Here is a 17,437-nt window from a genome sequence, read left to right on the forward strand (position 1 = left end):
TTCATGCTGATGTTTTGAATACTTAGTCTGCAGTTTCTCCCGGTGGATCACTGAAACAAGTTCATGTAGCCAGTTTCTGAAACATGGTGGATTTGATGTTTTCCTGTCCTTGTGAGTGATGAATGAGGTTTTTTTTTTGCCAGAACCATGTATTTGTAGTATCAAATGATAACAAGAGTTATCTAAAGACACTTTACAGATAGAGTAGGTCTAGACCACACTATAATTTACAAAGACCCAACAATTCCAGTAATTCCCCCAAGAGCAAGCATTTAGAGCAACAGTGGTGAGGAAAAACTCCCTCTCAGGAAGAAACCTGGGACAGACCCAGGCTCTTTAATTGGAGAAACAGTGAGGTAAAATGTGTGTGATTATGTAACGTGAATATCTTCTGATAGTTAATGTTGTGTTTACCCTGTGTTTTAACTTAAACAATGAAAGAAACTGAGGACAAATGTGGTGAAATGTTGAAATGGAACTCAACATTTCCTCTTGTTCCTCTTGAGAGAAGGCAGTGGTGAGTTTACAAACGGTGCTGTAATCATCAAATCTGGTCACAGGACGAGTTGGCTTCCTGCAACAAGCGCATGCAAGTGGTGACGTTAGAGTGACGCAATACAGTCTTTTTTTTTTTAGGTCAGGAGGCATAATTCAACATAGATATCATTTTTTTGCTTACTTTTCTTTTTACCCATCACCATGGAGATTGGAGAATATTACAAATGATAATAAGATTCCTTAATTGTCATTGCATTTACATACAAAAAGATTCAGGTGCACTACCTGAGACGGTGCTCAACAATATCCCTTAAACATACATTAAATATACATTAACTATACCTATCCAAAACATGTCACATACACTACACAATGTCAACATATGCATGTTAAAAGAGTAAAAAGGTGAACATGTTTGTTGTGTATTGCACCATTTGTAATAAAATAAATGATAACTGCAAGAAAAATTCACATTGCACAGTTGTGTCTATACGGTCCCCGTCATGCAACAAGTGGAGACACGTTGAACGCTTCTCAAAGTAAACACATAGACATAATTCAACTTAGATATCATTTTTATCCCAAAGTTTCTGTTTGCTTGCTTTCATTTTCACCCACTTTCTTTTGGAAGATCATCTCCATGGATAATATATATATATATATATATAAAAAAAAAAAATAGAACTTCCACTTCCCTGTTTCCATCGATGTGTGACCTTTGACCTGATTAGAAAGATTAACCCATTTCCTGGGAGCAGCATGGAAATTTCCCCGTGGCCTCTGACATGTGTGATCCACGGTTCCCCTTTCCACCATGCTCCGTATCCACACTTTGTACACTGGGGTCCTGACCCCTGATGCTGTGACGCTGGGGGAACCGGGGAAGGGGGGGGGGGGCGGCTGGCATGGCAGGGCTGGTGGGAGGGTTAGCCAAGATTGCCTGCAGATGTTGTTTCGGGGGGCCCTCTGCTTATTTAATGAGAGGATGTGGGACATAAATCTCCCAAGCCCTCTGCTGCACTATATCATATGTGAGGTCACACATGAGGCCGTTTTGGTTCCACTTCCTGTTCACTACGAGCCACTGTAGCAGCACGCGAGGCATAGACTCATGGTGTTATAATGTAGTAGTACACGGCTGTCATGTGCTTTTATCAATCAATACCACATAATCAAACGCTTGCTCTCTGGAAATGTACCTCTCTCAAAAGCTACACAGAGAGAGAAGAGCATCCAGCCTGTGAAAGGATGAAAATGATAGTAAAATCAGTAATGATTAACTATGAATGGAGGCACAGCCTTGCCTGTAACAGATCATTATGATTAAAAGGAACACTCATTAGCAGAGTATGGGCAGAATGAGTGTAGCAGCCCAGACCTCCCTTAATTACAATTATCCAATACAACACTAGACAGGATTTATCACTTTAAATGAGCAGGAAGAAATGGAAGGATCAATATGACCGATAAGTAACACTAATACAACCGTGAGACTTAGTTCTCTTAATGGTGATTAAAGATTTTAAAATGATTAAATGTTAGGTTGCATTGTTCCGACCCAAAACACAGAGACTAAACATGAGACTAAGAGAGGCAGGTTTAAAGGTGTCTTTAATGCAAAAAGTCAATACTCAAGCTTGAATGTGCAGCAGGGAGTAACAGGGCTGAATCTAGTCTATAGCCACCACCTTCCACTTCCGGGATTGCTCCGTTGCCACCAGATATATATCCACCGTTTGACACTCTTTTCGGCTAGATATCCATTACCTTAGGCTTTCTTTGTGTTGTATCTTGAGGCAACACATTCTCATAAACAGGTTTGTATGCTATCGTATGAATATGTATACACACCAATTTGTATGATATCCTAAGATATTAGGCGACTTCCGGGTGATCACGTGACGCCAGCTACAGAGCTCCGTGAGCTGTCGGTCGTATCAGCGGCCGTTGGTAGTTGAGTTTAGCCGACAAAAGGTGACTGTGAGCTGGGTACAGGGCACCGCGAGATGATGGCCTTTCAAGGGCTGTGGCCGTTGAGTTTAGCCGACAGAAATGTTAGCGTCACGCGGTGACGAGAAGTTCAGGCACAAAAATGACTAGTTAAGTTTAGGGAACATGGCAGATGCAAATACAACGGCCCCTCTTCTGTTAGCTCTGTTTTGGTCTCCACCATCCATCTCCTGAAGGAAATATCTGGCTCTTTAGCTGCTAAATGCTCCACTGTTTTCACCAGCTAGTTGCTAACTTTGCTGCTTGGTTGGTAGCACTGTTATTAGAGCTTTTTGGCTGAAGAGTTTGTTACTATGGGATGCAGATCTATTCATGGAGCTTACATTTGAAATGTTCAGTTATCCAGTGGAACACGTGTGATGGTCAGTGGGGGAATGTAACTAAGTACATTTACTCAAGTGAGCTGAAGATGAAATTGAGTTTGTTTGAAAACCTACTGACATTTCACCTCGAAGCCGCTTTTTTCACCTGGTTAAATAGAGCGTATAGCTTACTGAAATAGCGGGCTGCTGGAGTCTACTTTCATGTCTTAAATGACTAATACGTCCGAATGATGAAATAGCAGTCCATACATAAGAGCATATACGCATAAAGCATGATTGAGTGGGTACACCAGAAGTTTGCGAACACTTGCCTACTCTGCTGCTGCTGCTACCTGCAGTTAGACTCACAGCAGCAACAACAGCAGCAGAGAGCAGAAGCCAGCAGGCAAGTGTTATTTACATAAACTTCTGGTGTACTTACAAACTTTCCAATCCATCGCTTTATGAGTACATAACCTATATGTACTAGTGTAGACCTTTGGTATCATTTCGGGCATTATTAGTCATTTACGAGATACAAACGTGGGTCCATTAGCCCCGCGCTAAGCTATTCAGCGGCTAACGCTACTCTACGCTAACTCGCCCAATGTTAGACCCAGGTGAAAAAAGCTTCTGGGGGGGTGTTTGGCTCGAGGTCGTGGTGCAAAGGACCCTAGGGTAAATTACTCCGAACCATCACTTTAAGGACAAATGTTGAGGTACTTGTACTTTACTGGACTCTTTTCTTTTCATACCACTTTCTACTTCTACTCCGCTACATTTCAGAGAGAAATATTGTACTTTTTACTCCACTACATTAACCTGACAGCTTTAGTTACTAGTTACTTTACAAATTAAGATTTTTGCACACAAAACCCATGCAGTTTTTAAAATACGAAATATAAATGAGTTGCTAAAATGATTAGCCGATTAAACACTTAGCTGATTGAAAGAACGGTTTGGATCGTTTCCATTTGTTTTGCATTGAGTACTTTGACTTTTCATACTTTAAGTACATTTTCCTGATGATACTTACATACTTTTACTTAAGTAACTTGTAACAGAGTATTTTTACAGTGTGGTATTAGTACTAAGTAAAGGATATGAATACTTGTTCCACCGCTGGTTATTACCTTCTGTTAAGAGATGGGCCATGGATTATATGAATGAAAATGGGAGAATGGAGCCAGAGGAAAAGACATGGAAAATTCCTGAGCTATAAAATGAAGGTCAGAGTGGTAAAAGGATCTGAATACTTCTTCCATCACTTGTGATGGTCTTATGACTTAAGACTCTGAATTGATCTCCTAAGTTTAAGGAGGCGCTGCTTGTAGCCGAGACCTACAAGGGAAGCATTGACTGAGGACGTTTATGGGACAAAGGGAAAATATGAACTTTCCCACAAACATGGCAGCAGATCCCATTTTGACACTCTGACCTTTTGACATGATGTCAAAGGTAACTGCAGGCTCAGAGAATCACAAACATGACAAAACGGGATTATTTTAGCTCGGAGATTTGGAGGGGGACATTGAAATGAAAGGCGAGTCGAGAAGCACTTTTCTTCCACACATTCTTTTTATTTGTAAATAATAAAAATGAACTTTTTTTTTTTTTTTAAATATAAAACATACACATCATTTGAGCCACATCTGTTATACAAACAAGTAATGTTGCAGTGAATGCTTTACTTTTTTTCGAATTTTCTTTTTGTTTCAGTGGAACACAGAAGTTGTAAACAATCAGCACATTTTTTTTTTTTTCCTGTTGTAATACTGACAAAGAAAAAAAAAAAAGAAAAGGAAAAACCAGCTTCACCGGACGATGAAAAGAAAAGTCAACTCTTCTGAAGAGGGTCTGAACATGGCCGGGGAGGGCGGGGGGAGGGGGGGTTCAGACATTGGGTTTGAAGCACAAAGAAGTGTTCAGACGACAACCTTTAGTAGTACACCTGGAGTTTAAAACTCGGCCAGTTTGTGACGCGAGTCCATCGTCTTGTGTTGTCCCGCTGCATGGTCCCTATGACGTATTACTCGCTCCTCATTACATGACTTGGCCCCTTTTGCAAATATCACTGCACCCAATGAAAACCCAGGGAATGGCTGTCGAGTATTTACAGTGTATGACTCTCTGTGCATCTGCGTTTATTCTTTATATATAACGTAACAGTTTCATGTGTTAGCATATCTGAAATCATTATGTTGGAACATAATTCCCATTTCCATAGAAGTGGATCTGATTTGTACATATTTATTCATACATCATCTCAGCCCCTTGGAGGTATACTATGGTGTGGAATAGCAGTAAGGAGGGGCTGTGAGGTCTGCGCAGTACTACTGTGCAGTACTGTACATCTTCCGGAGGGGACGAGGAAAAGACATCAATGTAATCTTGGGATTTAGTTTGAGAGACATTCAGCACCGGACTGAGGGATGTGGAATTGACTGCAGTTGAGTTCAAATGTCTTTTGCGTAATGGGAATGGCTTCGGTTTCTTGGTTTTATCTCTTTAATATTCAAGTACGAGCAAACTGTACAACTGCATGCAACATACAAGCGGCCCTACAGTATGTGGAACTAACACACGTATCTAGTTCAGTTATCTTTTTTTTTTTTTTTCATTTTTCTTTTACTGTATCTGTTTTGTTTTACAAAAAACGTGCATGCAGCTCGGATCAGGTTCCAAAGTCATGCTGGCCCCGCCTTTTTTTCCTGGTGGGAGGAGCCTGCAGGGCCGAAACGGAGGATGAGCATAGGTGTTGGTGTCCCGACAGAGCAGTCTGATTGGTTACTTTCACATTCACAGAGATGCACAAAGGGGAAACTGTGAGCGATTCTTCTTTTTCTGTTTGTTTGTCTGTTTCCTAACAACGGGACAAAGAATTGAATGGAACCAGTGACGGGATTGTTGCTTTTTTTTTTTTTTTTTTTAACTATGTGGGTTTTTTTTTTTCAAAAAGTTAAACTTTTTGTTGTAAAAAAATTCAAGCTGTTGTGCTTGTGTTTAAATTTTCAAAAGAATGTAAACTAAAGGGTTGGATTAAAACGTGCTGGGGTGATGGAATGGACTCCCCCCAAAAAAGTTTTAGACGGTCCCTATCTTGCGCTTACTTTTTTTTTTGTTTTTGTTTTACAGTGATGTTGAACCCTTGTGATATTTTAAAGTGACTTAAATTTCATTTATTTGTCAACCTCCTGGACCCCATTTAACATTACCCCCCCCCCCTTCCCCCCCAAACTTCGAACAAAGACAACTTAAAGCTGTCGAATTATTTCATCACCAGTCCCCCCTTGCAGACATTTAACAGTTTTGATATCCTTTTTTTTTTATCTCGTTTAGTTTTTTTCTCTCCATGCACACACCAGACTGACAACATTATCATGAGCATTTTACGCACTGTAAAAAACATTTTGTGCCAGTAATAACAAGGGGAAAGAAATGAACGACAAAGCGAACACGCTAAAACAACTTCAGAGCAGCCATGGTAAACATACTGAAAAGAAGATTTTTTGACAGAGAGAGAGAGAGAGAGAGAGAGAGAGAGAGAGAGAGAGAGAGAGAGAGACCAGTGATGCGGCTCCAAGGTCTAGGCACCAGAAGAAGGCCCTGTGCTTCCAGACTGAACACCCACGCAGGAGCACCCTGCCTGGGGGGCAGCATGTTTGCGTTTTCCGAGGATGGCGATCCCTCCTCTGCCTCTGATTGGCTAGTACTCGTTCGTAACCATCGTTGGTTGGATTGGTTAGGTCAAAGATTCTCTATGACTAAAGATAGTGCATTACACACTGCACCAATAGTATGAAGCGGTACACACTTCCTGTCGTCCACAGGAAGTGTGGCCTCGTTTGGAAGTGCAGTGAACATCATGTGGATGGATGAAAATTGATATTTGTAGAATTTATTCATATTTTCTTTTGCTAACAGTTTTTTTTTTACGCAGCTAAAAGCCATATTCAGCATTAGTTCGCAATCACAGGGTGTTTGCGAACGTTAGCTGACGCTAGCTTATCTGTGTTGCCAGATCTCGCGAGAGCTTGTTTGAGACAGAAACAGGTCTTGAACAAAGTTAATTTTCTCCTAATTTGTCCATCTGAAAATTTACATTTTAGTGTCAGAATGACCGAGAGGTATGTAGCTTGTGAACAATTGGTCCAATATTTACTTTGGTGACTATGGGGCGAAAGAATCGCTCATAATCTGTGTTCACGTTCACTTCTCCCATTGGAATCAATACACACGGACCTGTTGCCAGTGTCCTAAGAGGCGTGGCCGTGGCGAAACCCATGGGACACTGATACAGGAAACTACTCTGAGTTGGGGCGTTGCGGTTTTAAACTGTCCAGTTAGGTTTAGGCATGAGGAGTGGGATTGGTTAGGGTTAAGGAAATAGTGCGTTCCATTAACCTCGGAACTTGGAAGCTGGAGCTGGGAATGATGTCACATCGGATTTTTCATTGTGGGGTTTACCTCTAGCCAGGTTAGCCATTGTTAGCAATACCAGTTGATAGCAACAGATTATGCTGTTCTCATGAGCCATTCGTTCAAAAAGCTACGGAAAGATAAGCACTGTAATTTGTAAGCGTTCCAATTTTTTTAGTTTTCTGTATTCACCACGCTGACTGCTGCTGTATAAGAACGTGGCTGGCAGGTCGGGGTGGATGGGTGGGTGTTAACATACAGGACTTTCAAGCCAGAGAGAGGAGTTTGCTTCCCGGGGAAAACTAAAGCCTTTCACCCAGGAAATCCGTATTCCTTAGTGTTTTAATCCAAATCACGATCTTTTTCCTAAACTTAACTAGTGGTTTTAGTGCCTAATCTTAACTTTCGTCGCGCAGACCAGCCGGCATCACGTGACCAGCCGGCGGTCTCCTAATTTCGTAGGATATCGTACGGACCCGTTCATGAGAATGCGTTGCGTAACAACATGTCCACAGATAGAAGTTGGACAGGATTGTGTGTACGACTGATTTAGTGAGTGTGTGTAAGACAGTGCTAATAACTGTATGTTACTACAGCTTTCATAACTGTTGATGCACAGGGCAGCCATGTTGGATTTTGAGCTTGGGGTACTGCAAGGTTGTCCGAGTTCCGAGGTCAGGGGTCGTGTTTCCAACTTTGACCTCGGAAAAATCTGACTTTCGAGTACAAATATAACGCACTATAAGAATACCAGGGTAAGCCAATCAGAGGCAGAGTAGGGCGGGTCATGCCTTCACCGTCCTAGGAAAAGAAACATGGCCTGGGGGCAGGAGTGCCGGCAGTCTGTCGGGGTTCTGGAGGAGGCCAGTGCAGAGAGGACTGCGCCCCCTGCAGGTGTGGAGGGTGATTACCTCTGTCTCGAGTCCATACATTCCGATGCTTACGTACATTTCTTTGCTTATTGTTGATTCAGTTAAAAATCACCCTGCTTCATTTGATTCTCTGACACTTTTTTTTCCCCGTCTCCCGTGTCGAGAGCTACTGCTTGTTGTCTTTCGACGGCCCTGCTTCCTCAGCATACACAGAGAAAAAACGATGCGACTTTTCTGAATGGATATGAAACACTGAAATGTGGCGCTCCCTACAACAGACTAAAATGAACCGCGACAGGAGTGATTGTCAGATCTCAACAAAGCTTTCTCGTTGCGACTGTTTCTGATTGTAGTTGTTCTGCATTTCTGCCATCTTTTTTTTTTTTTTTTGTGTGTGTGTTTGTTTATTTCTCTCTACAGTACGTTTCATGAGTTTGTTACTGGTTGAAGCGGTGTAGAGCTGTTGGTCCACTAGGATCGGACCCCAGGAGGCCCGGAGGAACTGTCGAGTGACGACTGGGAAGCCCGCCGCGTTATGGAGGCAAGTGTCGGATCCACCAAGGAGGACGGTGGGAACAACTTGTACCAACCAATGACTGTGCTTGATAAGTCCAGTTCCTCCATTAGGATTTGTGCAACTCCCATGAAGCTTTTATGGTCCATGCGGCCGTAGTCTCCCCATACAATCACCTGAAGGAAAATCATTGGGTTACACTTTATAATAACTACACACTATGTTTAGCGTTAGTTAACCCTCTGAGGACAAAAGACGCACCGGCTTGTCCAAGCGATGTTTGACAACACTCCTTCTCAAAAAGCGATATTACAAAATTTATAAAATATTTATAAAACATATATTAACACACTAACTGACCATTAGTGCATGTCTAAATCATTATGTGTAAATACATGCATAAATGTACATCTAAATAGTTTGGTAATCATTTACTTACACTTTTTTAATGATCTTTTGACTGTGATTATTGACAATTCCTAAATAACTGATTTGTAATTTTTGTTAAACCTAAATTAAGTGGGGTGGCCTCTAGCTCACCCAGTAAGAGCGAGTCCTGCAGCGGCGTAGGTTAGAATCCAACCTGCTGCCCTTTGCTGCGTGTCATCCCCCATCTCTCTCTCCCTTTCATATCTATCCACTTTCTAATGAAGGGAAAAGCCCCCAAAAAATAATCTTTAAAAAAAACCTAAGTATCTAACCTAAGTATGAAAATACAATCATCAATCACATTATAGATAAGGTGATTAATCAAGAATAAAACATGTACAACTGTGTTTATGAATACCATACGAATGTGTAATAATGTAGGAACAATGCTTTATATAAATGATGAATTATGTACATACTGATACTTAACTAATGCTCCACAGTGTGTAGTTATTACGAAGTGTTACCTCAAAACCATTTTCTGTCAAATTACAGAGCAGTCTAATTCCTCCTGCTAGAACACATTTTCTCATGATGAATTTTGAAAACCTTTGCGATGACGAGAAATAAATCTTGGGCTCACCTGTAAGACTTTACCCTGTGGGCTTTCCTCAAATAGCAGTACTTGCTGGTACAGTGGATCAAGTGTTTTCCGTGCAATCTTGGTTTTCTTTTTGGCTACGTACGCTCCATTATTCAGCAGATAGACCTTGACATATGGAGCTGAAGGCAGAGACAAAGCAATAAAATAGCCATTAGTGAGGAACACAGCGACTCTACCACTATAATCTAGATCAGATCTCACAGCTGCTTCTATCTTTATGGGAAGGGAAAGCACAGACAAAGCTTCGGCTGGGTTTATCTACTGGATTTCACTGGATGTGAGGTGCATATCACACAATATTGTGAAGAGTCAGTGTATGACAAGTCTATATCGACAAAGTTTTATTTACGGGATTGCTCTGTTGCCGCCAGAAATTCTGCCGGATGTCGCTCATTTTCAGCTGGATGTCCGTCACCTTCCGCTTTCTTTGTGCTGGCATTCTAAACTCCGGTGGATTTTTGAGGACTATGCATGGGCGTAACTTTCATTTAACAGTTTGGCATTTCAAATTTGACATTTCTCAAGAGCAATTTTTGAAGGAGGACACAAACAGTACAGCCAAAAGAGTACTGTTGATATGTGTAGTTGTGGATCTCCAGTAAGTAGGCTGGCAGGCTATTTTATTCACTTTAAACATCTGATGAAGTGATTCTTTTCTCTAATACAGGTAATGCTGAACTGAGAACTGAGCCCCCTGGAAAGCTAGCTAGATAACTAATGTTAGCCAGCCGGCTCATTTTCTGTAACCAGTGAAAGCATGTCGGGTGGAATTAGCAAGTTAGCTAACTTACTACCCAACAAGCTATTAAACAAGCGAACATATGATAAACAACACAGTATCATCTGTATTAGAGAAAATAATCACTTCATCCGATGTTTAAGGTAAATAAAATAGCCTTGTCTACTTACTGGAGTTCCACAACTAGCTAACGTTACTGAAGTGATTCAAACTGTGTTTTCTCCAAATGGACCAACAGAGCCCGTTGCTCTGGACGGAGACCAGTGAAGGATATTAGAAGCACTTTTGGGTGAGCGCTAAGGGTTACTGTGCAGCCTCCAACTGAGAGAGACAATGTAAATGTGACATGAGCAACATGTCTGAAAGTTGGAAGTCTTCTGGTAGCTGTGCCAAGAGAAATCATTCCCAATCTAGCAGAGATGGAGAGCGTAGGTATATGTAAGGAGATAACATAGGCACAGGCTAATTATTGCTAACTAAAATGATAGTTAACATTAGTAATTAAACCTAAACAGCTCATGTAAGTCAAAACTGCCTGCGAGCTTCTCCTGTACTATACGGTAATTCCTCTACTATGCCACAGTAAGTCGCTTGGTTATGACACAATCGTTAGCCTATTTTTACAAAAACGTCTACTACAGAGCCATAACGTGAGGTACAAGGTAATGGAGCCTTTTATACATTGTCGTGTTTCTTTAGAAATAAACAATGGACAAATAGAGTCTTTAAACGCTTCAGATGTAAAGTTATTCGCTGTCAAAGTGACGTCAAAATGAATGGCAGTCAGTGGGATGCTAACAGGAGGTGATCGCTTTGTAGCATCAAAATGGCGCCATAGGAGCTACGCGTTCTGAAGCGAAGCTTACCCCCTTGGTTTTCTCCCACCCAGCGCCGTTTCTCTTAACAGCGATACTCCCATTGAACAGACCAAACCACTGTGAGGCAAGGAAGAGGGGGCTCAAGATGTTTTTAAATTTAAAATGCAATTTTTGCACCTTTTGTATTGTTCTACTACTTACACAATTATTTGAATTATATATTATTACATTATTTACAATACACAGCATGTTTTTGTGACAACCCTCAAATGAGGTAGGTCCTAACCCCTGCAGGCAGCTCCCCCTCCTCCCCAGCATTGTGTGTAATGAAGTACTTATCCAAAACATCGTGAATAAAAGAAATTTATCTCAAAACAAGGTTGGTGCCCCATGAACTTTTGGCATCTATATGAGCATATACAATCACTTAGTCATGTTGTAGCTGGTTTTAATGTGGAGAAATTACATTGTATTTTTACTTCTGTGTGGACTAGCCAGACCCTCCTCAGCAGCGCTGTGGAGGAAGGTCTGGCAATGCGAGACTAGCGTATGACTGATGTCTGGAGAGGGAGGGAGAGATTAGTTGTTCTTCGGTATCTCAATTTTGGTTCAGGTTCTCACCAGGGAGGGATTTGGATCCTGGCTTTTGTACCAGTCCTCGAGCTCTGATAACTTCCACCTCCAGCTGACCCTTTTTCTCCATCATACCGATCTGGATGTCGCCTGGGAAACACAGTAAAGTGAAAAGGTGATTGGTTTTAATAAGACAGGAAGCAATCGATGACAGTGTGTGCTGCAGAGCTGAAGGTCCTGGCAGTTGCAAGATGAACATGTTGTCTGAAAAAATAAACCACAAGAATAGTAGTGACTAGTAGCAGAGCCCATAAAGATATAACAGTAGGGATTTTTTATTGACACTGATCAGAGCTGTATATCGCATACTTGAAGGGTAAATACCGTTCTTTTCAACCTGGACCTTATGTTCCTATGTTTCTGTGTCTAAGTGACTGATGGGAACAACAATCTTTGACATTGGTCCAGTATTAAGCGAGATCGCTGCAGTCGGCAGAAACAAGCTACAATGTAAGTTAATAGGACAATAGTCCATCTTGTATTTACCTTCACAGAAGTGCTCGTTTTGCGACTGACAGATTCAGATTAATATTCTAGAATATCCTCATTATGGAAAGGATCCCTTCAGAGATAGACCTTTAAAACCTCTCTGAGACCTTTCTGTTTAACCAGAAACAGCACTGAGGTCGCTAGCGCTAAACCCACCAGACTCCATTTAAAAAAGCAATACTTTTAGTGTGTATAAGCCAACATATTTTCACATGTATATCGGTACACTATGTGTTTATTTCAACCAAAACTAGAGTTGTGATGGTTGGAAAAGTGGAAAGACTACCCCAAACGGCTTTACATACTTTTATTTTGTTTCTGTTGACTTTAAATGAAGTGTATCTTACGGAGTCTGGTGGGTTTAGCGAATGCAATTTTGCAGATGTTTTTATGTTTATAAAAAGGATCTTACGCTTTAACAGAAAGGTCGACCTCCTTAGAAATCCTTTCCATAATGTTGTCAGACACTTAGAATATTAATCTAAGTCTGTCAGTGGCAAAATGAACACTTCTGTGACGGTAAATACAAGCTGGACAGTTGCCCTGTTAACTTACATTGTAGCTTGTTTCGCTGACTGCCGACTGCAGCGATCTCACTTAATACTGGACCAATGTCAAAGATTGTTGTTCCCATCAGTCACTTAGACACAGAAACATAGGAACATAAGGTCCAGGCTGAAAAAAACGGTAGTTACCCTTTAATTTCTCATTATATTTATTATGTTATACTATATTATTATATTATATATGATAGTTCATGATACTATTACTACTAAGACTGTCATAATTAACACCATAATAAAGAGTTAATGCAAATCCCTTTTAAAAGGTGTAGTATGCGATGTTAATCCAATACACTTTTTGTCAAATTCAGCGACTATCTCCTCGCGGTCACCTAGCTCTGTATTTTCTGTAAAATATATGAGGTGTTCCGGTGGAAAACAAACAGAAAGGAGCCCTGCAGAAACCTCCGTGATTTCAATGGAATGAAAACTGATGAGGGCTTATGGAAGTACATCTGTAATCTGTTTCAACGGATTTTGAAATTAAAAAGCTATTGAATTTCTAGCACTGAAAATGTATGCATTGAAATTATGTATCTGAATGTTTTGCCTCTGAATTTTACGCTTCAAATTTCCAACAACTTATGCAATTTAATATTTGAATAAACACTAATATTAACATAGTTAAAGTTATGTATTATTACTTATCATATCATATTAAATTATATTGTACTCTGTTATAATACAGTATCTCACAAAAGTGAGTACACCCCTCACATTTTAGTAAATATTTCATTATATCTTTTAATGGGACAACACTGAAGAAATGACACTTTGCTACAATGTAAAGTACTAAGTGTACAGCTTGTATAACAGTGTAAATGTGCTGTCCTCTCAAAATAACTCAACATCATCACATGCCCTTCACCATACCTAGAGATTGGCATGGGGTACTTTCCATAAAATGATTTCTCAATGCAAATCAAACTAGCTATTAGGCTAACTGACATAAAACCATGCCACTCTCTAGGTATGGTGAAGTGTATGTGATGATGTGGGGCTATTTTAATTCCAAGGGCCAAGGGAACTTTATCAGAATGCATAGTATCCTGGATCCATGAAATAACTGGCCTTTAAAAATAAAAATCTGCCTGCCTCTATGGGAATTTAATATAGGGGTGTACTGACTTATGTTGCCAGCGTTTTAGACATTAATGGCTGTGTGTTGAGTTATTTTGAGGGGACAGCACATTTACACTGTTATACAAGCTGTACACTTAATACTTTACATTGTAGCAAAGTGTAATTTCTTCAGTCCCATTAAAAGATATAATGAAATATTTACTAAAATGTGAGGGGTGTACTCACTTTTGTGAGATACTGTAGCTAGTATCATAGTAGTTTATCTGTGTTTTAAGCCCCCAACGTCTCCTTCCAGGCAGCGCTGCCTGGAAGGCACTAGGATTAGGCAATGGTTATGGTTAGGGTTATGGTTAAGGGTTAGGGTTAGGTGCCTTGAAGTCAACGGTCGCAGCGCTGCCTGGAAGGAGACGTCAGGGACTTAAAGCACCATCGAGCATCATAGTACCTTTAAAATGACATAAATACAATATCACAATATATAACATACTATAATATACTATCTTATATATGATCCTCTATCATATCACACTACATATGGGGGTATGGCTGCCTCTATCACACCACTGTGTCACTTCGATAAGAGACGATACCTCACTATTAGGGGGTACTGTATGTATATTGCTTGCCTTGTCATTTTGACTTTAGTTGCTCCTGTGTAGTTTTTTATTTTTATTTCTATTTTCTTGTTATTCTCATTCTATTTGAATTCACTCAAATGTCCTCACTGGGGATCAAATTAAGGCCTATCTTATCTTATTTTACTGTAACTTCACAAAGACTAGAAATAATTCAGAAAATTGCTGAATAAATAATAATAAAATTAAATGAGAAATAAAATATAAGCGACATATGTAAATTTATGTAAAGGTAATATCCAATACATAGTATACGTACATGTAAGTGAATAGATCAATATAAATGATTAGAAAAAAGAAAAGTTCATTCATTATTAAAACATATATATGAACAAATACAACACATAAGAGAAAAACAAAAATACTAAAATGATTAAAAGAGAGGAGAGGAGTGTAATGAGTGTGTTACCTATGGCAGGAGTAGCCAGGGTTTGCCTTCCCACTAACTGAGCCGGGCCCAGGCCGTCCAGGAAGTCACTGAACTGACTGCTGGCACCCAGATTGACTCCGGAGAAGATCAAACTAACTCAGAAAACACATACAACATGAATTAGTTATGACAATAATCCCCGAGCACCACACAGTCGGCATACTCTAGGACAGGGGTCTTCAACGTCTTTTAGGCCAGGGACCCCTAAGCTGAAAGAGAGACCGAGTAGGGACCCCCTACCGCATATATTGTATACAATTCAGCTGCATATTAAACTGCGCAGAATGGATGAAAGGGAAATGGATATTATTTATTTATGTTATAATGTTAAACATCCATCTGGAAGGCACAGTGACTCCTTAAGCTTAACTGTATGGCTACCGTAGTTACCTAAGCTTATCTTCAATGTGTAAATCGTATTTTTCACAAATAGGCCAACTTATCTTTGCTATTAAAATGTTGCATTCATATAAATACATATTTTCAGACTTATTTTAATTTTTGAAATAAGACAATTTCAAAAAAATATAAGCTTTTTTGTACATAATTTGGCGAACCCCCTGCACTAACTCTGAGGACCCCCTAGGGGTCCCGACGCCCTGTTGAAGATCTCTGCTCTATGACTTCAGAGCTCATGTTGCTTCCTTCAGGAGAACTCATTTGCTGCCACTCATTATTTACAGCATGAAAAACATCTCGAAAACCGGCCAAGCGAGCAAATCCATCACAGAAAACACCAGGCTGTAATTTGATTCAGTCAAAGTTTGTGTTCTATCATCGCCTCACTGAGCCCAATTTGTTTTTTTTGCAGCGTACTCATTACATTACACTCTGTTTACTGTCAGCCACTTGACACATACATGCAGAGATGGAAGTGTACGCCTGGATATAACCCCTGAGAACATGTTGGCATACAAACTTCACTGCCACATCCACATTAAGTCGGGTGGGACAGCAGCTACAGTAGCTTCAACAGTGTAACATTTGCAGTTTGAAACCAAGGAAATAGAAAATATATAAAACACTGCAGCTCGAGCTGGGCGATACGGAGAAAATCAAATATCACAACATGTTTGACCAAATACCTCAATATCGACATTGCGGCGATTTTGTAGGGTTGACTATTGGTGCTTTCACAAAATATTTTCACAATAAGATTTTAGATAAATAATCATCAGTACCATGGACATAATGACTACGTGGGTAACGGCAAATAATAGAACAGCTAGAACAGTCTGCTAAATTCAGAAACATACATCACTTTACTGTAATGCAGCCTTTAAAACCAGAAACACTTAAAAAATGTAAGAACATTCAAATTTAAACATCTAGCCTCATATATTGGTATCGATATTATATTGATATATTGCCCGGAACCTAATTACAGCCTGAAAACACAGTTGGAAATGTAAAGTAGACATTGACAGAAATAAATGGACTATCATTTGGCATTCTCCTTTAAGGGCGTTTCCACACCGATGTATGTCTCTAACTTCAGTGGTGGTTGGTTTGAACGTGGCTTTTGAACTTGACCGCAGTGTATTTCTGTGAGAGAAACATTGCAAGCTGCTACAGTTTGCATACTCTGCCGCAGTTTGCAAAGCACACCTGACTACAGGGGGTTCTGCCATCCATTCCGACATACCCCCACTCCGACACTGACGTCTAATTGTCGGAGTGGCGGCACTTCCATTGTTTTCAAACGTCCAACCACTCTGACAATTTTTGTTTCCATTAGGGTTAGGGTTAGGGAATAGCAGCATGTCGGAATAGCGGCATGTCTGAATAGAAGCATGTTGGAGTGGCGGCATGTTGGACTGGCAGCATGTAACCGACTACAGGAGCCGTTTAGCTCCAACTTGTGGCGTACACCTGGTAGTCGGGTCGGATCGAGGTCGGATCGCGTTCGCACCACAAACGAAGCGCACCGAAGCGTACCAGAGTTTGTTTGTAACTGGACAGAGAGCGCTTTAAAGAGGTATTCTCGGTCCGGTTGTTTTGGTCTGCACTGAGGGCCAGATATACGTACATTTGCGAAAGTAGCGTTATTAGCACCATGGCCAACCCGCGGAAAGTGCACGCTGTGATACTTCAGTTTACGTCGTATTTACCAAACCTGCAGTTCATTGGGTAATCAGCGCCTTTCTCCGCCCACTATACCGCGCTGTAGCAAAGTGTTTGGTACTGGTGCTATGATAGGGCTGAGCGCAGACTGCCATATTCCCACTGCTGATGCTAGGACTGTTTGAAATGATCCTGATGCCAATATTTGTAATGTAGCCAGAAGTTTAACAACTGCTGGAATGGAATGTGAACGCTGAGTCGGAGATTCAATGTCATCTTTGATTTCTTCCAGTAACAGTAATATTGCATGGCTGCTTAATCTGTAACGCTAAATA

At 40.5% G+C, this 17,437-nt stretch overlaps 1 protein-coding gene across 1 annotated transcript in view; it reads right to left on the reverse strand.

Annotated features, from left to right (window-relative positions):
* Window positions 1-8,470: 8,470 nt before the first annotated feature.
* The window catches only part of rims1b (regulating synaptic membrane exocytosis 1b), a 106,063-nt gene continuing 97,096 nt past the window's right edge, over window positions 8,471-17,437 (reverse strand). Inside the window, 4 exon segments of the mRNA XM_039796546.1 lie at window positions 8,471-8,791; window positions 9,628-9,767; window positions 11,827-11,928; window positions 15,018-15,130. Of these exon segments, the coding sequence (XP_039652480.1) occupies window positions 8,573-8,791; window positions 9,628-9,767; window positions 11,827-11,928; window positions 15,018-15,130 (574 nt within the window). The 3' untranslated portion in view covers window positions 8,471-8,572.

The sequence above is a fragment of the Perca fluviatilis genome, chromosome 1 (assembly GCF_010015445.1).
Source record: "Perca fluviatilis chromosome 1, GENO_Pfluv_1.0, whole genome shotgun sequence".
Lineage (NCBI taxonomy): Eukaryota > Metazoa > Chordata > Actinopteri > Perciformes > Percidae > Perca > Perca fluviatilis.